We start from the raw sequence: 26,093 nt of genomic DNA on the forward strand, positions 1-26,093 counted from the left end.
CAAGGTTGAAATCCTCTAGTCAGTCTGGATGGTCAATACTATCAGTTTGACCAATTTAATTTTCATTTGTTTCTCTTGTTGATACTTCTTTTTGTCTGTCTAATTTTTCCTTTCTCTTCTTCTTTTCCTATCCTTCTTTCTTGCACTGTTGGAATGCTGTCTTCCTTCTGGGTACATTTCTTTTATCCTTTCTTTTTTGAAAATACAGGATACTTAAAAATATTCTTTGTGGCTGGAAGGATGGCTTAGTGGTTAAGGTGCTTGCCTGCAAAGCCAAAGGACCCAGGTTCTATTCCCCAGGACCCATGTTAGCCAGATGCACAAGGAAGCGCATGCATCTGGAGTTTGTTTGCAGTGGCTGGAGGCCCTGGTGTGCCCATCCTCTCTCTCTCTCTCTCCCTCTTTTTCAAATAAATAAATACACAAATAAAATAAAATGTCAAAATATATTCTTTGTGGGCCAGGTGTGGGGCGCATGCCTTTAATCCCAGCACTCACTTGGGAGGCAGATCACCGTGAGTTTAAGGCCACCTTGAGACTACATGGTGAATTCCAGGACCCTACCTTGAAAAACAAAAACAACAACAACAACAAAAATTCTTTGTGGGCTGGATAAATGATGGTTCAGCGGTTAAGGCACTTGCCTGCAAAGCCTAACAAGCTGGGTTTGATTACCCATGTAAAGCCAGATGCACAAAGTGGCGCATGCATTGGGAGTTTGTTTTCAGTGACTAGAGGCCCTAGCATGTCCTTTCTTTTCTTGCAAGTAAATAAATAAAATTGTTCTTAATTAATTAAATAAATAATTAAATTAAATATTTGTGGATCTACTACCACACAGTAAGTCCTTTTCTAGGTGCTGAGCTGTAATGCAAAACAAAAAAGTAGACAAGAGTCTCTACTTTTGTGGACCCTGACTTCTAGCAGCAAACAATAAATTAGCAACAGCAAACAAAATAGATTTTTGAGAGCCAGGGAGATGACTGAGCCATGAAAGGTGTTTGCTTGCAAGAGTTTGACTTCTCATCACCCACATAAAACCTGATACAGAGCTGGAGAGATAACTTAGCCATTAAGGTGCTTGCTTAAGGTTCAATTCCACAGTACCATGTAAGCCAGATGCACAAGGTGGCACATGAGTCTGGAGTTTGTTTGCAGTGGCATGCCCATTCTCTATCTGCTTCTTTCTCTCTTTCTTTTTTTTTTTAAATGTTTATTTATTTATTTATTTATTTGAGAGCGTCAGACACAGAGAGAAAGACAGATAGAGGGAGAGAGAGAGAATGGGCGCGCCAGGGCTTCCAGCCTCTGCAAATGAACTCCAGACGCATGCACCCCTTGTGCATCTGGCTAACGTGGGACCTGGGGAACCGAGCCTCGAACCGGGGTCCTTAGGCTTCACAGGCAAGCGCTTAACCGCTAAGCCATCTCTCCAGCCCTTCTTTCTCTCTTTCTAATAATTAAAAAAAAAAAAAAAAGCCTGATGCAAAGTGACACATGCATCTGTGATCCCAACATGCCTAGGGCAATGGGCGGCAGAGCCAGGAGAATCTGGAAGTCCTGGCACAGCTAGTCTGCTGCACACAAAGAAAAGCAGCAAGGATTAAATAACAGGGACTCTACTCTGTTAGTGAAGTGGGGGCGGGGAGGACAAATACTTTGTGGTGCTCTTCGGGCCTCCACATGTGCACCGTGACCCGCACATATCCACGAACATGTATTAACTCACTTGATCCAGGCGTGGTGCCAGGCTCTGCTGTCTCAGCCTCTCGGGAGGAGGAGGTGGATCGTTTGGGCACAATCATATGAGATGAGCGTGGGCAACGTAGGAGCTAGACACCACCTCAAAGGACAGAGGGCAGGTGGTGGGCAGGGAGGGAGGGGGAGCTGGAGAGTATTTGGGCTGATGAACCACATATCACCTAAGCACCGGTGATGCGGTGTTCTGTGCAAAAGGCGCAGCAAACGCAATGTCCCGAGGCAGGAGGACTCCCTGGGGCCAGTGTGGGGGAAGCACAGGAGGAGGGAGATCTGAGCACACGTGGTCGAGGTGTATGGGAAAGACAAAGCCAACCATCTAGAGGACTTCCCTTTTATTTTAAATTTTAATTAATTAATTTATTTGCAAGCACAAAGGGACAGAGATAGGATGGGTGCACCAGGTCCTCTATCCGTTGCAAATGAACTCCAGATACATGTTTCACTTTTTGCATCTGGCCTTACATGGATACTGGGAATCGAACCCCAGCTCATTAGGCTTTGTAGGCAAATGCCTCAGCCACTGAGCAATCTCTCCAGCCTCCGAATTCCGAATAGATCTCTATGACAGATTTTTCACTGAGTGAAATGTTAGATTGTTTTCAAAATATGGGCAAAGGGCAGGGCTATCCTCCTGCACAGGAAACGAGGGTGATCACCATGGAAGCCAAAGGACCCAGGCTTTACTCGCCAGAACCTACGTGAGCCAGATGTCCACAGTGGAGTATACCTCTGGAGTTCATTTGCAGTGGCTAGAGGCCCTGGCGCACCCATTCTCTCTCTCTAATAAATAAGTAAAAAAAAAATACATACATACATACATACATATATATATATATATATATACATATACATACATACATATGTGTGTGTGTGTGTATATATATATATATATATATGTATATATATATATATATTTCTTTTCAATTTTTTTTTTTTTTTGGTTTTTCGAGGTAGGGTCACTCTGGTCCAGGCTGACCTGGAATTAACTCTGTCATCTCAGGGTGGCCTTGAACTCATGGCGATCCTCCTACCTCTGCCTCCTGAGTGCTGGGATTAAAGGCGTGCGCCACCACGCCCGGCTTCAAATTTTTTTTATTAACAACTTTCATGATTATAAAAAATATACCATGGTAATACCCTACCTCCCCCCACTTTCCCCTTTGAATCTCCATTCTCCATCATATCCCCTCCCCCTCTCAATCAGTCTCTTTTATTTTGATGTCATGATCTTTTCTTCCTATGATGGTCTTGGGTAGGTAGTGTCAGGCACTGTGAGGTCATGGATATCCAGGCCATTTTGTGTCTGGGGGGAGCACATTGTAAGGAGTCCTACCCTTCCTTTGGCTCTTACATTCTTTCTGCCACCTCTTCTGCATTAGACCCTGAGCCTTGGAAGGTGTGATAGAGATATTGCAGTGCTGAGCCCTTGGGTCACTTCTTTCCAGTACCATGATGCCTTCTGAGTCATTCCAAGGTCACTGCTATCTGAAAAGATTCTCTGCCAAAAGTGAGAGTACCATTAATGTAAGGGTATGAACATTAAGAGAAGTGCTTACTGGGCAGTTTGATAAGCACAGTATCTACATTTAGCCAGACAGTATCAGATGTTACACCCCCAGTGCTCATGACTACCCCTGTTTTAGGTTTTCAGTGTCAGGGATGTATTTACCCCCCATGGAGTGGGCCTCCAGTCCAATTAGAGGGCAGTTGGTTTCCACTATGACAGATGTGCCACTATTGCAGCCGTTGGCTCATTTGGTCTGGCTGGCCAAATATAAGGCTTGCAGTGTCCACTGTTGAGGATCTCCACTGGTGATTTCTCTCTCCCATTGAACTGCATGCTGAATGGCTTTTTCCAGCTTGCTGTCAGCTGGTCTACATGGAGGAGGTGATCAGGCAGGATCCTGATCTGTCTTCTCAGTGGGGGCTTGTGTCCCAGCTCCCTTGGCCAGGATCTCCCCCAAGGGAGACTCCTCTTCTCTGGCATCTCCTTACCTTCTGCCTCAGTCCCCCTTCTCAGGGGACATCTCTGCCCAGTATCACCTCCCATGGGGGAGTCTCTTTCCCCAGGTCGCTTCTCCCCAGCATTTTGTCCCATGGGGGTGGGTGGGAATTCTCTGTCCCAGGTCTTCTCCCATGGCGAGCCCCTGTTCCCAACATCTCTTGTCAGGGACAGCTTCTCGATGAGGTCCCCTCTCAAGAAGATCCCCTTGGCTTGGCAAGCCATGGAGGGGGGTGGGTGACTTGTCTCCCACCTCGTCCCCCTGGGACACCTCTGCTCAGCAATGCTCCCTTCAAGGACAGCCGCCATCCCAGGTTCCCTCCCACGGGATGCCCCTCCTCAGCATCCCTTTCCCAGCTCTCCTGACTGCAGCATCACCTCGCCTGGGAGCGGGGGGTCTCTGCCCCCCATCTTCTCTCATGGGGACATGTCTTCCGTCCAGCACCCCCCTGCAGGGACAGCCTTCGCCGCGGCCCCTCCCCCGTGGCGGGAGCCTCGCTCCTGGGGCCTTTCCCACGAGGCCCCCGCCCTCCGCAGGGCGCCCCCTCCCCACGCGCGCTTCCGCCCGCGCCCCTCCCCGCAGGCGGGACTTCCGCCGCGCCCCCCCCCACCGCGCCCCGCCGGCCGCGCCGCGCCTGTGCAGCCCGTCCCCCCTCCGCCCCTCCGCGGCGCCCCGGGCCTCGTCCGCCCCCCGTTCCCCCTCCGCGGCGCCCCGGGCCTCGTCCGACCCCGTCCCCCCTCCGCCCCTCCGCGGCGCCCCGGGCCTCGTCCGCCCCTCCGCCCCTCCGCGGCGCCCCGGGCCTCGTCCGCCCCTCCGCCCCTCCGCGGCGCGCGGCAAGCGACGGCAAGATGGCGGCGCCCAGGCCTCCGCCCGGCCGGCTGTCGGGCGTCCTGGTGCCGGCGCCCATCCCGGACCTGGAGGCCCTCCGCGCGCTCACCGGGCTCTTCAAGGAGCAGCGGAACCGGTAACGACCGCGGGCGGGCGGGCGGGCGGGGGGACGCGCGGCCTGTCGCTGCCGCGGAGGCCCCGGAGCCTCGGCCGCCGCAGCCGGGCCGCTGACCGCGCGCCGTCCTGAGGGGGCCGCGGGGCCGCGGCCGCGGAGAAGCCCGAGCGACGTCCCGGGACCCCGCCGCGGCGCCCTCGCCTGTGGGCGGGACGGTGTTGGACGGCACCTCTCCGCCTCGGGGCGCTTGCAAGCCGCGCTTGAGGGAACGCCGGGGCACCGTTCAGCACTCGGGCACCGGGAACTGAGCCGACGCGAGCCGGCGTCTCCCCCGCGTCGGTGGTACTGTGCCGGCCGGCGGCGTGGGCGATGAGGTGACCTGCAGTCGCCCGCTGTGGACAAAGCAGAGCAGAGAGAAAAGGACCCCAGTCCTTTGATCTCTAGTGGCCCTTTTTTTTTCTTCTTAATATACTTCATTTGAGGAAGAGGCAGAGGAGGAGAGGGAGAGAATGGGCGGACCAGGGCCACCAGCCACTGCACAGGAACTCCACACGTATACGCCCCCTTGTGCATCTGGCTAACGTTGTTGGTCCTGGAGAATAGAACCAGGATCCTTTGGCTTTGCAGGCAAGCACCTTAACCGCTAAGCCATCTCTCCAGGCCCCTTTCTTTTTCTTAAAGATTTATTTTTATTTGTTAGAGACAGAGAGATGGGTGTGGGGAGGGGGAGAGAGAATGGATGCACTAGGGCCTCTGCAAACGAACTGCAGACACATGCGCCACCGTGCGCATCTGGCTTACGTGGGACCTGCAGAATCGAACCTGGGCCCTTAGGTTTCACAGTCAAGCACCTTAACCGCTAAGCCATTTCTCCACCCTCTCCTCCCCCCCCCTTTTTTTTTTTGAGAGCGACAGACACAGAGAGAAAGACAGATAGAGGGAGAGAGAGAGAATGGGCGCGCCAGGGCTTCCAGCCTCTGCAAACGAACTCCAGACGCGTGCGCCCCCTTATGCATCTGGCTAACGTGGGACCTGGGGAACCGAGCCTCGAACCGGGGTCCTTAGGCTTCACAAGCAAGCGCTTAACCGCTAAGCCATCTCTCCAGCCCTCCTCCCCCTTTTTTAAACTGGACCCCTGAGCACTTCTGGATTTCCAGTCACAGTAGAAGAGTAGAGCTGCTGAAAGGGTGTTGAAGGCCCCAAGGTGCTGCTCCGTGGGCTTTTGGGTAGAATGTTAATTTATGTGATACCGCTAGGAGAAATGTTGGCTGATTTGATGCTTAGACCCACCTGTTCCCTGCAGGGCCTATATATACTATAGTCATCACTTGTTGAGCACCCCTCATAACACCCCTTTGCACAGTGCCGAGAATACAAAAATGAATGTGACAGGATTCCTTTAATCGAGTGTGTTAGGGAATAGCATGTTACATAAACCAATGCGATGGAGGTCTACACAAGACGAGGTGCTGACTTGGTCATCCAGGAAAGGCTGAAATGAGTGTGGATGTGAGGGCTAGCTGGAAAGAACCGTGTCTGATGAGCGCCCATGCACTGATTTCGCAGAGCTATAGAGCTGATTCAGTGAGACAATGGGAGACATTCAAATATCAATTCCTTGATGTTACTTCATGGAGAAAATTCAAGGGCCTGCATTTTCACTTAGTCTGTTCTTAGGGGGTTATTAGGATCCGCTGATTGTTTCTTTTATTAAGGGAGTGGTTTGATAAAAATCTGCATATTAGGAAGATCTTTCTGGTCACCATTGTAGAGAATGAAAAACAGAAGGGTGAAGCTAGAGGCTTTTCAGCTAGGACCTTTCAGAAGCCGTGTGAGAAATCCCAGTGGAAGAAGTGCCAGAATGGCAGTGCTGTGGGCTTGGGTAGGAGAAACATAGAAGGGTTTATCAGACTGGAGGACAATCCAGATTGCTAGGGGTCTGGGGTGGGGGGGACATTCAGGCTGCCTCCTATATTTGGATCTGGTTCTTCTGGGCACTGTTCCTATTTCAGGCAGAGACTGGAGATGATCAAAGGTGAACTGGTGGGCAGGTCCTGGGATGGAGAGACAGTTGTGTGGGGGTGCAGAATTCTTGATGACTTACAAGGACATTCTGGGACTGTTCCTGTCTTTTTGTTTTTGTGTGTCTTTAAGCTTGTACCTATAACATCTCATGTTTTTTTGGTCCCAGAGTCCAGTGTGTCTGAGAGGATCCTTCCAGTCCTCACACTGTAGGGATCTTTGGAAGGTGTTTGGTTTTGGTGGTGGGATAATATTCCCTCTGTGGTAGGGCCCAGTGCTGTTGCATAGCATGAACAGGAAGGCAGGTGGACTTGTGTAGGATAGGCCAAGACAGCAGGAGCTGGAAGAGACGTGAGTGAAACAAAATGAGACTCCTTGGTTGTAAATAAGCAGCAGCTGCCAAAGTGCGGGCACAGGTGGGGAAAGGGCAGATGATCTCTGCTCTGTGTACTTGGTGGTCCTTCTGAGACCTTGGATGGTGTAAGATAAGCTTCTGTCTGTTTAGTGCATGTGGAATCATGCACGGTCCAGTTACGCAGATCTGCATGTTTTGTAGACTTCCTGTTCCTCTCAAAGCTGTGCGTCTTGTTCTGCAGCGCTCCCACCCATGGCTCTAAACACCGTCATTCTCGAAGCTGCTTTCTTAAGGCACTGATTACATTCCGACAGTTTATAGAGGCAACTTTTATTTATCGAAGAACTGTGAGGGCAGAGCTATTTGGCTCCTTTTATCCTGTTTGGATATTTCTTTGATTTGATGTCTTTGATCAGTTTGGGAAATGTCAGCTTGTATGTCTTCAAATGTTGCTGTTTTTTCATTTATTCCTTTGCTTCTGGGTCTTCAGTTATGCATGTGTTAAACCTTTAACTACAGCTCTGTGTCTGATAGGCACTTTTCTGTATTTGTCATTTTTTTTTCCTCTCCAGGCTCAGGCTTAAAAATTTTGTACTAACTTGCCTTCTACTTCTCTAATCATTTTTTTTCTCCTTTTGCATCTAACCCATCATTGTATTCTTAGAGTCAGTTATTGTTATTTATTTATTTATGAGAGGGAGAGGGAGAGAGAATATATAGGCATGCCAGGTATTAGACACTGCAAATGAACTCCAGATGTGTGTATTATGTGGGTTCTGGGGAGTCGAACCTGGGACCTTAGGCTTTGCAGGCAAGCACCTTAACCACTAAGCTATTTCTCCAGCTTCAATTATTGTATTTTTGAATAAAAGTGTTTCTGTTTCTGATTGCTGTACTGTATTCAAATTGGTCTTGTCATTTGTCTTAACATATTACAGGTAAAAGCATGTACCTGATAACTTTCTATTGTCCATTTTATCTCTTTAAAATCTTTATTTATTTACAAGGGGGGAGAGGAAGAATGAACATGCCAAGGCCTCCTGCTGCTGTGAATGAACTCCGTATACAGGCAACACTTTATGTATCTGGCTTTAATTGGGTACTAGGGAATTGAACCTGGGTTGTTGGGCTTTGCAGGCAAGTGCCTTAACTGCTGAGCCATCTCTCCAACCCTGTTTTTATCTTTTTTTTTTTTTTTTTGGTGTGTGTTTAGTTATTTGATTCTGTCTTTTTTTTTTTTTATTGAATGCTGAGTATTATCTGTGGACAAATTGAGGTCATAACTCCATACTCTGAAATTCACTGTGTAGTCTCAGGGTGGCCTCAAACTCACAGTGAACCTCCTACCTCTGCCTTCTGGGTGCTGGGATTAAAGGTGTGTGGCACCATGCCCAGCTTTTGTTTTTAAATTTTTTTGTTTATTCATTTATTTATTTGAGAGTGACAGAGAGAAAGAGGGAGAGGGAGAGGAAGGGAGGAAGGGAGGAAGGGAGAGAATGGGCGCTCCAGGGCCTCCAGCCACTGCAAACGAACTCCAGACGCATGTGCCCCCTTGTACATCTGGCTAATGTGGGTCCTGGGGAATTGAGCCTTGAACTGGGGTTCTTAGGCTTCACAGGCAAGTGCTTAACTGCTAAGCTATCTCTCCAGCCCCCAGCTTTTTTTTTTTTAATTTATTTTAATAATTTATTTGCAAGGAGACAGAGAGCATGAGCGAGCATGAGCCAGATTGGCAGGCCATTACAAATGTACTCCAGATGCATGTGCCACCCTATGCATCTGGCTTTACATGGGTACTGGAGAATTGAACCTGGGCTTTTAAGCTTCTCAGGCAAGTACCTGAACCACTGAATTATCTCTCCAGCCCCAATTATGTACCTCTTTTTCATATTTTATTTATTTGAGAGAGATAGAGAAAGAGGCAGATAGATGGGCAGAGAGAGGTAGAGAGAGAGAATGAATATGGGCAAGTCAGGTCCTTCAGCCACTGCAAATGAAGTCCACAGGCATGCACTATCATGTGCATCTGGTTTACGTGGGTACTGGGGAATCCAACATGGGTCCTTAGGCTTTGCAGGCAAACGTCTTAACTGCTAAGCCATCTCTCCAGCCCCCTGCATGCCCTTTTAGTTGGCTATTATTTAAGATGTTTAAAAGAGCAAGTATTGAAGACGTGGAGAAATCTGAACCCATTTACATTGTTGGTAGGAATATAAAATGGTATTACTTACCATGGAAACCAACTTAGTGACCTCTCAAAAAGCCAAGATAATTACCAATAAATTAAAGGAGATTAAAAAAAGATGAATATTGTATGATTCCACTTATATGAAGTGTAAGACAAATTCAGAGACCTGAGTAGGTTATAGGCTACCAGGTTCGGGGGAGGGGATGAGTTATTACTTAATGACTAAAAATTTATTGAGGGTTAAAGTTTTAGAAGGCCTGGGGCCATGGCTTTGTTGGTACTGTGCAAGCAAGAGGACCTGAATTCGGATTTCTACCACCCATGAAAAAGCCAGGTATGGCAGTGCACACCTGTACTCCCATTGCTAGGGAAGAGGTAGAGGCAGGAGAGTTGTAAGGTTTTCTGGCCAGCTAATCTAGTCGAAGTCGTGAGCTCCAGATCCAGTGTGAAGACCTCTCTCAGAGAATAAGGTAGAGAGTGATTGAGGAAGGCACTTGGCTCAACCTCTGGTCTCAACATGAATGTGTACACATTTGCCCTTGCACATACATGTGTGTCCACACACATATACGAACATGCATACATAAACATACATCACACACTCATAACAGGTAAAAATGATTTGAAAAATTGAGAAATAGTAGGAGTGATTATTGTACTATTGTGGATGAAATTAAAGCCATTGAGTTAATTATAAGCTTAAGAGAGGTCTATGTGGTAGGCTTTATGCTATGTATATATTATTTGCTAAATTAATAACAACATGAATGCCAAAATTCATTGAGTTGAATACTTCAGGTGGTAGAGTTGTATGCTCTCTGGACAATACCCTTCTAAATAGGGTGGTCATCAACATGTAGGAAACATAATGTGCTTGGAGCCCACTGTGGTGATACAGTCCTGTAGTTCTAGCATGTGGGAAGCAGAGGCAGAGAGTTGCCAGTTTGACTCTAGCCTGGACTACATAGTGAGTTCCAGGCCAGTCAGGGATATAGAACAGGACTTTTAAAAAAGCTTTAAGGTCTAGGGAGATGGCTCAGCAGTTAAGAACACTTTCTATTTAAACATGAGGGCCTGAGACCAACCAAGTTCAACTCTGAAGAACCCATGTAAATAAAAAGCTGGGCATGGACACACATGTCTGCATGTCTGTAGCTCTAGTGGGGAGGAAGTGGGAGGGGACCTGAGAATTGCTAGAGCTTGCTGACCAGAAATGACAGCTCTGGGTTGTCGGAGAGACCCTGTCTCAAGAAAGATGAACATTTGAGAAGGGGGTGCATGCAACATGTATAAAATTCTACATCACAGTTATTCTACACACAAAAGCAAAACACAAATGAACAAAGTCAGAGAACAGGGCCAGGTGTGGTGGCACATGCCCTTAATCCCAGGCAGAGGGTTGCCACGCTGAGACTCCATAGTGAATTCCTTGTCAGCCTGGGGTAGCTGGAAACCCTACCTTGAAAAACAACAAAGAAGAGCCCACTCTGGCTAAAACAAGAAAACCTCTGGATGGGGAGCGGCTGCCCGTCAGGGGACAGCACTCAGGCGGCGAGGGCAGGACAGCCGGGACCCTCGTTGGTGGGGGTGAGAGGTGCCACTGCTTTGGGAAATGTGTTGGCAGGTTTTTATAAAGTTAAATGCATATCTGATAAAGCCCTAGGTATTTACTCAAGAGAAACGAAGCAGTGGAAAGAGCCAAATGCTGGAAACAACTCGGTTTTCGTCATTGCGGAGAGGGGCTAAAGTACTTGGTAATTCAAGCGAATGCATCACTGGTGTGCACAGAACAATAGGGGAAAATCTTAGAAATGTGTTAAATGGAAGGAGCCAGTTCCAGAGTAGAACTGCTGTTGGTGTTGAGAGTGATGAAGCCGCCCGGGCCCTGGGCTGGACTAGCTGAGGGTTAGAGCGCCCCCAATTCTCCAGGCCAGTGGCTCTTGAGCTCTTGGCTTACAACTAGCAGAGAATTGGCAAGTATAGACATACAGAAGGGTAAAGCATGAAAGATTTTTTTTTAAAAGGAAAATAAAAGCAGAAAAGCCAAGCTAGGAGGGGTACTGAGTTGTTAAATTTGCACGGCAATTTGGATCAGATTTTCTTACGACCTAGGAGATGTAAATTAGGCGTCAAGTTGGAACGAGCCTCACTGGCAAAGACCGGATGTGCCACAAACTAGGAGGGTTCCAAGAAGGAAAATCTCGGAAACCCCAGCAGTAACTTGGATCAAGTCTCTTTCTAAATCAGGCATCCAGTTAGGATGAGCCTCATTGCCAAGTTCAAAAGACCTTGATTGGTCGCTGGGCCCTGGAGGTGAGCACAGACTCAGAAAGGCCGGTCCATGGGGAAAGACTGACAACCCCTCAGGAGAGGGAAGCAGGAAGCCATTCTGTATAGACCGGGCAGTGCTGGTCTGGGAGTGGGTAAGGGCAGCAGCTGGCTTTAGTTGGTGGTCCTTTTCTCTTTGAACCTTTTGTTTGTTGCCTTTCATTTAAAAATGAGCCTACTACATTGCTCAGAGTGGGGAGGTGTTGAAGCGGGAGCATCGTACCACCTTCATTTCATAACAGTATTCTTCTTTCTACTGGTAGCACCATTCTTGAGGGCAAGGACCTGTCTGTGGCATCTCCCATAGCAGCAGAATTTTGTGTACTCAGTAAACGTGGAGTAGAGCATCGAGGAAGTGCCACTGGCTCCATTGAGAAAATCTGTTTCTAGCACTGACAGTACCAGTCAACAGTAATTACTCAACGTACTGAAAAGCTGTCCAGGTTACCATGTCATTCATTCATTCATTCATTCATCCACTCAACCACCTTTATTTGTAACTTTCTCATGGCTGTGATCAAATATCTGACAAAAGGCAACTTAAGGGAGGACTTACGAGTCACCCCCACCCATCTTGGATGAGCAGTGGCTGGCTGCTGGGGGAGGGGTCATGTTCTTCAGTGGTACACCCACTGGCTATCTGTGCTCAGTGTGTAACCCACCCATGTTCGTGTAAGTGACCTGATCAACCCAGTGGGACACACCCATGCACACCCACAAAGTGGGAGGGACTGGCTGGGAAGAAGGGCTGCAGTGGCAGTAGGAGGGGAAGGGAAGGCAATAGGGAGTGAATATGATGAAAATGCAGTATACATGTGTAAAATTGTCACAAATGCTGACATTTAAAATGCACAGTTTAAGGCAGAGTTACTTTGGCTCCCTGTTTAAGGGACTTGGTCTGTCATTTGGTGGCACTTGGAGCACGAAACACGTTTACATGGTGCCTGCAGTCAGCACACAGGTGAATGCTAGTCTCAGCTGGCTCCCTCCTTTTTGCCCTTTGTTTAGTCTGGGGTCCCAGTGGGACCCTGCGGGACGCTGTTGTGTAAGTGAAGATTGACTTTCGTGCCCCCACGCTCGCTACCCACTAGAGCCTTGTGTGTGTGCTGAACCGGCTGCAAGTGTAGTTCATACGGTAACTTGAGGTATCTCTAGCTTGCTTCCAGTTACTAACAAAGAAATAGTGCAAATGTTGTGATATCAAATTTTTAAAATTTAATTTATTTAAGAGTGAATGGGTGTGCCAAGACCTTCTGCCACTGCAAGTGAACTCCAGATACATTAGCCACTTTGTGTGTCTGGCTTTATGTGAGTACTGGGGAATCAAACGCAAGTAAGTGCATTTAGCCACTGAGCCGTCTCCCTAGCCTGTGCAATTGAATTTATAAATGTCTTGTGCTTTTCTCTTCTCTTTGCTCACATATTTTGAGATTAAAAAAATAAATAATTTATTTTGAGAGAGCAAGTGAGAGAGTGAGAGAATGAGAATGGGTGTGCCAGGGTCTCCAGCCACTGCAAACAAACTCCAGATACATGCGCCCCCTTGTGCATCTGGCTTATGTGGGTCTTGGAGAATTGAACTGGGATCCTTTGGCTTTGCAGGCAAACGCCTTAACCACTAAGCCATCTATTCAACCCATCACATATACACTTGGGCTCTTTCATCATGAAGTAATCAGCATCTCACTTGTGTTGTGGTTTGAATGTGAAATGCTCTCTTCTAGTTGTTGTATTGAGGGCTTGGTTGCCAGTTGGGCTTTGAGACAGGATTCGGTCCTGAAAGCTCTGTCCTAATCTGTGGCTGAATCATTTGATGCATAATGAGCTCACTATTAGAAGGTGGTGGAAGGCAGAGGGTGGGCCTAGCTGGAAGTTGCTAAGTAGGCTGTGCTCTCGGCGTTCTGGCTGCTGTGAGGTGAATTGCTCTTTTTGCCACATGCTCCTGCAACATTACTATGTTCTGCCCAAGAACATGGGGCCAACAGCCATAGACTAGAGCCTCGGAACTGGGAGCCAAAGGAACCTTCCTTCTTTTCAGTTGTTTCTGTCAGGTATTTGGTTACAGTGAAAGCTCCCTAATTCCTGTGCCTACCCTGTTCTTACCTCTTGCCAAGAATGTCACAGCATTGTAAACAGACAATTGCCCATTAATCCAATTGGAATGAAAGCAACCAAGGAACAGAATTCTTTGTGCCTGTATAGTCTCAGTACTTTACATCTTGTACATAATAAACATTTAATAGTATTTGAATGATTTTCTTAATTCATTTTCCTGAGTCATTAGATGCACAATAAAAGCATAGAAGAAAGACTAGTGAGGAAGTTTCAGGAAATACCAATTATGGTGCGACTGATTTCAAGGGATAGGAAGTGACTTGGGATTCTGATCTGAATTGCTTGCATAATGTTGACTAAACGTGGTGAAGAAAACAAATAGATTAAGCATTTTAGAAGTCAGCATACCACAGAAGTGAAAAATAAACCCCGTCCATCTGTGTATACACATATACACATGGGTTTCCCCCAAACATTACCAAGCCTGTGGTCAGCAAGTCTGACTGCTCCAAAAGAACAAAACAAAAAACCCACAGGAGTCATCGGCTTAGCTGAGGGTACATGTGGCATTGTGACTACACCATGATTCAGTTCAACTGTGTTGAGAGAGAATGTCAGTTAAGGTGCGCTATAAAAAGAACTGTGTGATGGCAGCCTCCTTTCTTTTTACCTGTGCCATGAGCTGGAGTAGCACAGGGAGCTGTTTGGTGAGGTGTTCTGACTCAGCTTCAAAACACTGAAGTGGTCAGTGTGAAGCCACCGCTCACTCTTCCTACCCTCTGAGGAGACAGGAAAAGAGTGAACCAGCAAATTAAACAAAAGAGGGTAGGATTGTGACTACAGAACCCAGGGAAGTCTTTTATCTTCTCCATTCTTCCTGCCTTTTGTAGTGGTCACCAGACTTGAAGGCTTAGTCACTGTGGGCATGTATACCAAAGAGCCAAGGAGCCCTGGGACTGTCACTTGCCTGGAATAGGCTCTCTGATGGTTGCAAGACTACATAAGCTATAGTTAAAAAGATGACTTGTGAATGAGTAAATGATACTTGCTCATTATAGCTGCTGGGGAGTTTATGGGTACAGCACCAAGAATAAGGTCATTGTTGTTTCTTTCCTTGTCAAAGCTATGTGATCATCACTAAGTTTGCACCAAAAGTTGCAAAAAAACTTAAGGTTCAGCAGTATATTGTAGAAACCTCAGGAACAGAGTCATTAACTCTTCCCAATTGACCTGTGGATTCAGTGCCATTTCGAAGAAAAACTCTGTAAGCATTTTGCTAGAAATGTGACTCCCTGCTGAGGACAACCTCTCCTAGACTTAAAAGTGAGAGGTGGGGGCTGGAGAGATGGCTTAGCAGTTAAGGTGCTTGCCTACAAAGCCTAAGGACCCATGTTCGACTCCCCAGTTCCCATGTGAGTCAGATGCACAAGGTGACGCAAGTACAAGGCCGCACTTGTGCACAAAGGTGGCCCACATGTCTGAAGTTCAATTGCAATGGCTGGAGGCCCTGGCGCGCCACGTCCTGCCCATAGAACCACAAGTGGGGTGGTTCCCTCTGCTTCGTGCTGCATAGCATGGTAGGGTGGTAAATACTTACCTCGATTGTCATTGCTGCTGTCAGACTCCTCTCCTCACACACACCCTACCTCCTTTTTTCTTTGTTTTACATGTGTGTATGAATGTTTGCATGTGTGCAGGTGCACATGTGTGTGCGCCAGAGGACAAACTTGGTGTGCTCCTCAGTTGCTCTCCACTTTGTATTATTTTGAAGCCGGGCTCTCACTTCAGCCTAAGCTGACCTGGGACTCACTCTGTAGTTCTCAGCCTCCCAACTGCTGGCAGGAAAGACATGCACCATCAGGCCTGGCAGCTTTTTGTGACGGAGTCTTTCATTGAACTTGGAACACACTGACTTGGCTGGAAAGTTCCACACAAGATCCTCCTGTCTTTGCTTCTGTAGTGCTGGGTTACTAGTGTGCACCGCTGTGCCTCTCTTCTACATGGGTTCTGAGACCTGAACTCAGGCCATGCTTGTGCAGGAAGTACTTTTCTGACTGAGCCATCTCCCTAGCCCCTGCTTTATTTTCTTTTTAAATATTTTATTTATCATTTACAAGGAGAGAGAGAGAGAAAAACAAAAAGAAAGAGAAAGGAAGAATGCACAGGAGCACACCAGGGCCTCCTGCTACTGCAAACAAACTCAGATGCAATCACCACTTTGTCTGTCTGGCATCATGTGGGTTTTGGGGAATTGAACTTAGGCTGACAGGCTTGGCAAGCAAGCACCTTTAACTGCTGAGCCATCTCTCCAGTCTTCCTTCCTTCCGTCCTTCTGTCCTTCCTTTTCTTTTTTTGAGATAGGGCCTTGCCATGTCGTCTGGGCTGGCTTTACACTTGCAGTTGTCCTGTCTTAGCCTCCTGCATGCTGGGATTACAGACGTGTGCCACCTTGCCTGGCTTCTTCTCTATCTGACTTTTCTTGGTCTATGCCATAAGAGTATACATTATACTGCTGTCGAATCCTTTTTGTACTTTGAAGATCTGTTTGGTCATTCCAGCTCATTCTTTAAAACTTTTAGCCTGGACTCACTGTGCCACTTGACTTGTCTTAAATCTTGGCTCATGTTTGCCTAGTGCGATGCTTGCTCTTGCTTGTCAATGTGAGTGGCTCTAGAATCACCTGGGAGACACACTGTGCATGTCTGTGAGGGGCTCTCTAGATAAGGGTGATTGAGATGGCATGCTCCACCCTAATTGGGCCACAGCATTCCATGGGCTGGGCTCCCAGACTAAAAGGCTGAGTATAAAGAAAGACTCATTTTTGTTTTGCTCAGTGAGCCCTGATTCTCCGGTCTCCATCCTTACCTACCTGGGATTACAGACATGTGTGACCACACCCAGCTTTTCACATGGGCTCTGGGGAGTCAAACTTGTACAGTCTTAGGCCCTCCCAAACTCTCCTATGTAAGTGGCAAGTGCTCTAACTGCTGAGCCATCTTCCCAGATGTGAAGTAAGGTTTTAGTAAAGTTCTTAGTAAAGTCTTACATGTAGTGTTTCTCTTTCTAAGGCTGTGAACTCTGCCTACAGTTGGGTGGTTCGCAGCTTGGTATTAGGAAGTGTCCTTTTCAGCTTTGCACTGTGGCCTGTCACAGCACTCTTGATTGGGGAGCAGCCGATACTTCCCGACAAGTGTCTTTTGTGCACCCTTGCATCCTTGTGTTGAGTTCTTGTGTCTAGTTCAGGTCTATTCTTGTAGCATAGGATGTCACCATGCCTGGCCACAGTAGTGTTTCATGGAAGCTGGCGATCCGTACTTACTTGTTCATGGCTTTCTAGGGCTGCCTCTGTGATGGAGGACAGGGTTAGAAGTGTTGGGGACTTTACAGCTGCCAACGCCTGGAGTACTTTCTGTGATGTCCTTTACAGAAACACATGGTAACCCTGTGAGATGGGCTGGTCAGGCTGCTGGGACCAGCCTGAGTCCTAGATGTTACGGGGATGGGGATGGTTCTTGCTGGTGTCCCAAGGGGTTGAGAGGTTGGAGTTCAGAGACGGATTTCAGGATTTTGCCCTTGGCTGTTTATGGCAGGTGATAAAATGCTTTTTAAAAAATATTTTTTATTTCTTTACTTATTCATTTATTTGAGATAGATAGATAGATAGATAGATAGATAGATAGATAGAGAGAGGGAGGGAGGGAGAGGAAGAGGAAGAGAAAGAGAAAGAATGGGTATGCCGGGACCTCCAGACACATATGCCACCTTGTATATCTGGCTTACGTGGGTACTGGGGTATGGAACCTGGGTCCTTAGACTTCTCAGGCAAGTGCCTTAACTGCTAAACCATCACTCCAGCTGGATAAAATGTTTTCATTTTTGTTTTTAATCAGCCAGGTCAAACTGATGAGTAAGGTTTATGGTTTTATGTAACAGTCAGTATCCCCCCGCCCCAAATCTCTGAATTTCTGTGTGTTTTAATCATCTTTCTCAGCAATATTGGTTAAACTAAACCACATAGGCCTACTTTTAATGTGGTGGGAGGTATCAGAATAGATCTTTTGTTTAATCAAATGTGAGTTAGTTGTAGACGTACAGTGACTAGCAGTTAGCTTCCTTTTCAGTAGAGGTCCACTTGATAAACTCACTGTGAAGTGTTTATACATATGGTCTATCAGGTCTGTCTAACTTGTGAACCTGTGATCACAGTGAGTTTTCTTTAATTTTACTTGAACAGGACTTGCCAAAATTAAGCCTACAGATCTGTTGAAACATGAAGGAAATGAGATCCTACCTTTTGTGCAATTCAAAGGATTTTTTTTTTGTCCTGTAATGTAACATTTCTTTTATACATTGTCTTCAGGGTACACATTCCTATCTAACAGGAGTTCTAACGGCTGGGTTGTAATTGCCTTCTTAAGCACTTTCTGCCTTCTGTGAATGAAGTAGCAAAGCTTTTAAAGCCTCTGTGAATATTTTTTGTTTGGTTAAAGCAGAAATGACAGTGATGATCATTAATATTTGTAATATGGGAATGACCTACTAGTCTTTACCAGTTCTTTTGTTGTCATTAATCATGACATTTGCATCTTCTTGACTGTGAGCACAAGCTTTGCAGACAGAGTCCACTAGGACCAGGATGTTTTCTGTCCTGGTTGTAGGGGAGGTCAAGATGGGGTAGGGGTTGACTGCCGTTGTCCTTGAAGGGGAGCTGCTTTTCCCTGTGGGGTGAAATTTGCTCGTGGGCTATACTCCATAGGAGTGTGATGAACAGAATCACAGCTATTTGGGTTGGGGAGAGCTCCAGGGTAAAGTGCTTTCCTTGCAAGCATGAGGACCTGAGCTTGATTCCTATCCATGCAAAAGTGCTGGGTGTGGCGGTGTGTGCCCAGCTTTGGGGAAGCAGAGATGAGGACCCCTGGGACTCCCTGGCTATTCAGTCTAGTCTAATTGGGAAGTTCCAGGCCAGTGAGAGACCCTTTCTCAAAAAGAGGTGGGCAGCAGACTGTCCTGAGGATAATGCCTGAAGTTGTTCTCTGGCCTCTACATGCACATGACTGAATGCACTCAACCCCTCCCCCCAAAAACCTCCCTGCCTCTTTACTGTATGACTCTAGGAGTGTCTAACCCGCAGCCTGTGGAACTTACTTGAAACCGTGAGGGTTTTGTTGTTGTTGTTTTGGTTTGGTAACATGACTGCATAGTTCCTCAGAGTGAACTTAGTAAGATGACAGTGTGTTATGATATCCTGCAGAATAAACATACCTACGTACCTACACTCTTACAACCCTGTGAAGAAAGCATTTTTCCCTTATTTTTTAAAAGGAAATCCATTAAAAGCATATTACATTCTCTGCTCTTAAGAAACAGAAAATAGGACTGGAAAGATGGCTTAGTGGCTTAAGTGGCTTTGCCTGCAAAGCCTAAGGACCCAGGTTCAATGCCCTAGTACCCACATAAGCCAGATGCACAAGGTGGTGCATGTGTCTGGGGTTTGCAGTGGCAGGAGGCCCTGGCAAGGCCATTCTCTCTATCTGGCTCTCCCCCTCCCCAAATAAGTAAATAGTAAATTTAAAAAATGTTATAGTTCTGTCTCACAAGTTTTATCTGTTGTAGTATTTAGCAAGGAAGGGGAAATTGGATATGTTGATAGGAATCACAGGGCATCTACAAGATGTCTACATCTTATACTATGACTGTTTTTCAAATTTCTGCATGTAGCTGGGCATGGTGGTGCACGCTTTTAATCCCAGCACTCGGGAGGCAGAGGCAGGAGGATCGCCTTGAGACTACATAGTGAATTCCAGGTCAGCCTGAACTAGAGTGAGACCCTACCTCGAAAAACAAAGACGAAAACCCAATTTCTGCATGTAGGATATATGGATCTTGCAATGGAAGAGAAGTGCTGAGCGAATGGCCTCTCTGTAAGGAACTGCCTCAGTGCACACTGACCCCTGGAGCAACAAGGTGCAGGGATGGGCCACTGCCAAGCCTCCTTGTGGCCTGTTTGGACTGAGCATGTTCTGTCAGTGAGGGCCAATTCTGAGCTCTATAAGCTAGTCCGGGGGTGTGGGGTCAAACTGCAGAGAGGACAAGTCATTATTAATAATGCAGATGAGTTATTCCAGTCTTCAGAACAGAGTTCAGGGCACAGAGATGGGAATAGCAAGGGAGTTTCACTAGGGCTGTGATCCTTAATCAAAGGTGAGTCACAGAGGGCTGAGGGTATAGGTCAGTGGAAGAACACTTGCCTTAAACACAGGAGAGCCTGGTGTGGTGGCGCACACCTTTAATCCCAGCACTTTTGAGGCAGAGGTAGGAGGATCACTGTGAGTTCGAGGCCATCCCGAGACTACATAGTGAATTCCAGGCCAGCCTGGACTAGAGTGAGACTCTACCTTGAAAAACTAATAAAACAACTCCCCCCTTGCAAAAAAAAAAAAAAAAAAAAGAAAGAAAGAAAGAGAAAGAAAAGAAACAGGAGAGATGGTTTAGTGGTTAAGGTGCTTTCCTACAAAGCCTGAGGACCCAGGTTTGATTCCCCACTACCCACGTAAGCCAGATGCCAAGGTGACACATACTTCTGGAGTTCATTTGCAGTGGCTGGAGGCCCTGGTGTTCCCATTCTCTCTCTATCAGCCCCCCTCCCCAAATCCATCCACCCATCCAACCAACCAACCAACCAGCCAGCCAACAGATGTTAAGTTCTCCCAGGCAGAGAATGGTGTACGGACAGGTGATAGGACATTTTGGTGGAGAAGGGCAGATTGACCATAGGCACAGAAGACTGGCAGTACATGGTGATTTTCGGTATCCATGGTTTGCATCCTGCAGGGAGCAGGCACTGACCACTGTCCCATATTCTTTCTTCTTTGTTCTACAAATTATTGGGTGCTAGATATATGGTGCTGTATGCTGTTATTATGTATTAGTAATTAATGGTTATTGAGACTTTAGGAGTCTTTTGGTTGGTATTAGAGTTATCATCTATCTATCTATGTATATTTATTTATTTATTTTTGGTTAAAAGTACAATAAAGGTCCAGTACCTATGTGACAAATTACCTTGTGACATTAGGAATTACTTGTAGCATTTACAAATTACAAACTTAACTGCCCTATGGTCTGAATATCAGTTTTTCTAGAAGAATGCTTTTCTTCTGTCTTTAGTCTGCCTTTAATTTTTTTTTTATTTCAAAGCTTGTGCTGTGCCAAATGTTAATCTTGACTAAAATAGATAATTCTAGGAACGATAGTATGGCATTGGCATTATTCATGTGAGAAGTCGAGCACAAGGGAACATCTGAAAAGACTGACTGCCTTCTCCGTAACAGGTATAAATTCACATTTCTTAGCCATCTAAGGAGAACAAGGAGGCATTATTTTAGATTTGTCAAGTTGTAGAGCTCTACTTTTACTTGTCTATTTATTTTAAAAATATCCATCTTGGGAGGGAGGAAGGGAGAGGGAGAGAGAGAGAGAGTGAGTGTGTGCGCACGCATGCATGCCAGGGTCCTCCTGCCACTGCAAATGAACTCTAGATGCGTAGACCACGCTGTGCATCTGGCTGTACGTGGGTGCTGGGAATCAAACTTGGGCCTGACGCTTTGCAGGCAAGTGCTTTAACTGTTGAGCCATCTCTCCAGTCCTTATTTTATTTTTTGAAGCTCTGGGGATTGAACTTTGGTCTTGTGCATGCTAGGCAAGTATTGTACCACTGAGCTATATCCTCAGCCCTCTACTCTCTCACTCCCCAGGTAGGGTCTTACTCTAGCTCAGGCTGACCTGGAATTCACTATGTACTCTCAGGGTATCCTTGAACTCATGGTGATCCTCCTATCTCTGCATCCTGAGTGCTGGGATTAAAGGCATGAGCCACAATGCCTGGCCCTCAGCCCTCTGTTTTTATTAAGATAGAATAATATCATTAAAATGGTACATATTAGCTGGTAGAGGTAATTAGATTTATTCTTTGATATAGAAATTATGATTATTTTTGCTATTCTCCATGGTGCTTTAAATTCTTGGGTATTTTTTGTAATTAGGTAATCCTTAATGCTAGAGTGAGAATGTTAGTGTATGTGGTTTCAGAGCAGTATTGTTAGTCAGAATGTTTCAAATAGTTGCTGAGACTAGTTTAATGCTGTATTCTTTTTAAATTTTATTTTAAATATTTTTAAAATTTATTTTTGAGAGAGAGAGATAGGAAGGTAGAGAATGAGTGCACCAGGGCCTCTAGCCACCGCACATGAACCCAGCTGCATGTGCCACCTTTTGCATTTTGGTTACGTGGGTCCTGGGGAATCAAACCTGGGTCCTTAGGCTTTATAGGCAAGTGCCTTAACCGCTATTCCATCTCTCCAGCCCTATTTTCTTTTTCTAAAAATCTATTTATTTGAGAGCAACAGACAAAGAAAGAGGGAGTGGAAGAGAGAGAGAGAGAGAGAGAGAGAGAGAGAGAGAGAGAGAATGGGTGCGCCAGGGCTTCCAGCCACTGAAAACGAACTCCAGACACATGCACCAACTTGTGCATCTGGCTTATGTGGGTCCTGGGGAACCGAGCCTCGAACAGGGGTTCTTCGGCTTCACAGGCAAGCCTTAACCGCTAAGCCATCTCTCCAGCCTCCAGCCCTATTTTCTCCCCCCCGCCCCCGCTCTTTCTTTCCTTCCTTCCTTCCTTCCTTCCTTCCTTCCTTCCTTCCTTCCTTCCTTCCTTCCTTCCTTCTTTCCTTCTTTCCTTCTTTCCTTCTTTCTTTCTTCTTTTGTAAAGGCAGGATCTCACTCTAGCCCATGCTGACCTGAAACTTCCTCTGTAGCTCAGGCTGGTCTTGCTCATGGTAATCCTCTTGCCTTAGCCTCCCAAATGCTGGGATTAAAGGTGTGTGCACCATCATGCCTAGTTTAGTGCTGTGCTCTTGAATTTCATTCTTTTATTTGGTCATTTCGTCACTGAGACACCAGGTCAGAATTTCATGACCCCGTACTTAGAGTGCTGCTTGAGGGAGAGAGAATTATGTGCATTGTTCCCATTCTTTTTAATTTTTCTAAATAACTTAAAAAATTTTAATTTTATTTGAGAGAAAGAGAGAAAAGGCAGAGAGAGGATGGGTGCATCAGGGCCTTCATCTGCTGCAAATGAACTCCAGATGCGTGCGCCTGTGCCCTATTGTGCGGTTGTGCTGCTGTGGCTTATGTGGGACCTGGAGGTTTGACCATGAGTTCTTAGGCTTCACAAGCAAGTGCCTTAATTACTAAGCCATCTCTCCAGCCCCCCAGATTTAATTAATTTATTTGACAGAGACTATGAATGGGCACACCAGGGCCTGTAGTCACTGCAAACAGACTTCAGATGCACACACCACCATGTGCACTTTGCTCTATGTGGATACTGGGGAATTGAACCTTGGTCCTTAGGCTTTGCAGGCAAGTGCCTTAACTGCTAAGCCATTTCTCCAGCACATTCCCAACTTTTAATTAATTAATTTATACTCTGTCTCTTTCCTGAAACAAATTTGATAGGCTTTAAAAATAAGCACTATTTTAAAAATGAAAGATAAGGGAGGGGCGGAAGAGATGGCTTAGTCGTTAAGGTGCTTATGGAGTCCAAGGACCCAGGTTTGATTTCCCAGTACCCACATAAGCCAGATGCATAAGGTGATGCATGAGTTTAGAGTTCATTTGCATTGGTTATAGGCCCTTGTGCGTCCATTTTCTCTTTCTCTTTCTCTCAAATAAGTAGATAAATAAAATACTTTAAAAAAAGATAAGGGAGAAGGCTGGGGATGTGACTCAGTAGTGGAATACTTGCTTAGCATGTAGGTTTGGCTCCTACTTTCCTCCAGAAAATAGATGAAGAAGGAAATCGAGAAGGGCAAAGTCAGCTAATGGAAGTCATACTGTTGTTAACATGGGCCATCTATGTTACTTTAGACTTATGAGAGACCTATCCAGAGGAAGCTGGATATGACGAGCTATGACTTGTGATCTCTGTTGTATCTCTGTAAGACAGAAACACTCCATGTGATATACAAGAAGCCATGCTGCTGAAACTCAGAGAAGTGTCCCCTGGCCTTGGAAATGAAGAGAATGTGTAGAGTATTTCCATGGTGTCCAGGTAGCATGGTGTCATGGTATGGCTTAATCCAAGGATGCAGTGAAGGGTTCCGTGACTCCACAGTGAAAAGAGGGAACATTCATGTGGTCTCTTAACTGTCCTACATAACAGTTTTTCTGCCATCAGTAGGACAGATTGCTGTGTCTTCAGGGGATCTGTAGAATGAAGAGACTGGCTTGCATTTAGGTACAAAGTTGCCCAGAAGATTCTTTTCAGACCTCGGGAATGGTAGTGTAGGCCTTCCTCCTGGCTTGAGAGGCATGCAGTGACCAAGGTGCTTGGAAGAGCAGTGGCAGGGTTGTCTTTGGACCTGGCATGCATCCTCGGAGAGCTGGCGTGCTTCACACCCTTGCTGGCACACTTTGAATATGTGACAGCTTGGCTCAGGTGCTGTTGGCTTTCACTGTACCTGAGGAGCAGATAGTGCCCTTGACGTCTGGTGGTCTTTGGGAGTGCTGTTTCTCATAATTGCCCATGGGTACAACCCGGGTGATGGCAGATCTACAGGCAAGAACATTGTACCTGAGGTGGATCTGGATTGTCATGGGGGTGCAAATCCCGGAGCCAAGAGACTTCAGCTGGACTTGGGGCTCTAGCAGTCACTGGCTGATTGATGTCTTCTGTCTGCTTTCCTCATCTGTGTGGATCTCAGTAAGAGCTCAGAGCGTGCTCTGTGCATAGTAGGCATGTGATCTACACAGCTCATGTCTTCTTTGTTATAATCAAGGAACTGATCAAGTTTAGTCCTTCCCTGTCCCCAGAGTAGATTAAGCAGTTTGGGGGATGAGACATTTGGAATTAGACTCTTTTTCCCTGGTTTGTAACAACTTTATCCTCTTACAGAGAAACAGCACCCAGAACGATCTTCCAGAGAGTCCTGGACATCTTGGAGAAGTCCTCTCGTGCTGTTAAGCTGGCCTGCAGGGACCCGTCCCAAGTGGAGCATCTTGCTTCCAGCCTGCAGCTGATCACGGAATGCTTCCGGTGCCTCCGGAATGCTTGTATAGAGTGCTCTGTGAACCAGAATTCAATCAGGTAGTGCTTCTTGTACTGGTGTGTGCTCCTGTCTCTGGGTCTTATGTATGCTAACTATGTCATACTTAATGGCTTGATAGTATCACTCATTGTTTTTATGAACTCTGTTTATCTCTATGGGGGAAAAGTCTCCTGTTCCTGTTATCTTTGAAATCACTTAGATCATTATAGGGTGGCGTAACCCGTAACAGTATATTTGGCATAGGAGGTATTTGCATTTATTTGTCTTTCTAACATGTTTTGAGGTTTGAATTCTGTACATAACAATATTTTAAAATTGATTATGATCCTTTGTTCCTAGATTCTGACTGCCCAAGTTCTTGAACTCACTCCCTTTACTTATGAATATTTTAATTACTTTTAATACCTTAGTTATCTGTGTGTTTACTTTAGAATAAGCATGTTTTGTAAATTTCTGAGATGGTATCTTATCTCCTTCTGGTGGGCTTACACACTTTTTTTTTTCACGGTAGGGTCTCACTCTGGTCCAGGCTGACCTGGAATTCACTATGGAGTCTCAGGATGGTCTTGAACTCACAGTAATCCTTCTACCTCTGCCTCCTGAGTGCTGGGATTAAAGGCATGCGCCACCACGCCTGGCCTTCACACATTTTTAAGAGGAGTTAAACATGAGCAAGAGGATTGCCATATTGTTCTTTCTTACACATAGTACTTTCTTCTGAGGACTGAGCACCCTTCCTCTTTGTTTTCATGGAATCTGCTCTTTGTGAAGTGCTTTTACTTGAAATGCAGTCAGAAACCACAAGCGGGATGCTCACCTTTCACTCTGAGTTTGCTTGGGGACAGACCCTTGAGGCTGCCTCTTTACTGATGGGTAAAGGTGGGCTGGAGCAGAAGCCACTTGACTCCCTTGGCTGCTTAGACAGTCTTATACCTGAGGCTTTAATATGATTAATGAGGTTTTTAAGATCAAAGGCAATGAGGAAAAAAAAAGCTGAAGTTGTTTAACATCAATGCTAACCTAAAAACCTGCCATCCATTTGCAGAAAAATGGCTAGAAGTAGTAATCTTGATAATAATGGTTAATATTTTAAAAGGTAACTAGTTATGGCCACAGAGTGGGTAGGAAGGCCCTGAGGCACAGTTCTTCCCCACCCCATCTCAGGGCCTGACTGAGGCCTTTGTGACCCCACAGTGAATACCATAACCTCAGTGAGGAGGGCTTCCAATATAACAGGAGCATGGGTGAGGGGATAAAAGGGTATAAGCTGTTATCATATGTATGAATCAAAATATAATTAAAAAAGATAACAAGTTATGTGTACTGGAAA

General features: G+C 46.2%; 1 protein-coding gene across 3 annotated transcripts in view; it reads left to right on the forward strand.

Moving 5' to 3' along the window:
• The first annotated feature begins 4,607 nt into the window (after nt 1-4,607).
• Nucleotides 4,608-26,093, forward strand: part of Atxn10 (ataxin 10) — a 166,907-nt gene continuing 145,421 nt past the window's right edge. For all 3 annotated transcript variants that reach the window (XM_045152030.1, XM_045152028.1, XM_045152029.1), the window contains exons 1-2: nt 4,608-4,728; nt 24,610-24,801. In XM_045152030.1, coding sequence (XP_045007965.1) covers nt 4,613-4,728; nt 24,610-24,801 — 308 coding nt within the window. In that variant the 5' untranslated portion in view covers nt 4,608-4,612. The remainder of the gene's footprint in view (nt 4,729-24,609; nt 24,802-26,093) is intronic.

Source organism: Jaculus jaculus, chromosome 6 (genome assembly GCF_020740685.1).
Source record: "Jaculus jaculus isolate mJacJac1 chromosome 6, mJacJac1.mat.Y.cur, whole genome shotgun sequence".
Lineage (NCBI taxonomy): Eukaryota > Metazoa > Chordata > Mammalia > Rodentia > Dipodidae > Jaculus > Jaculus jaculus.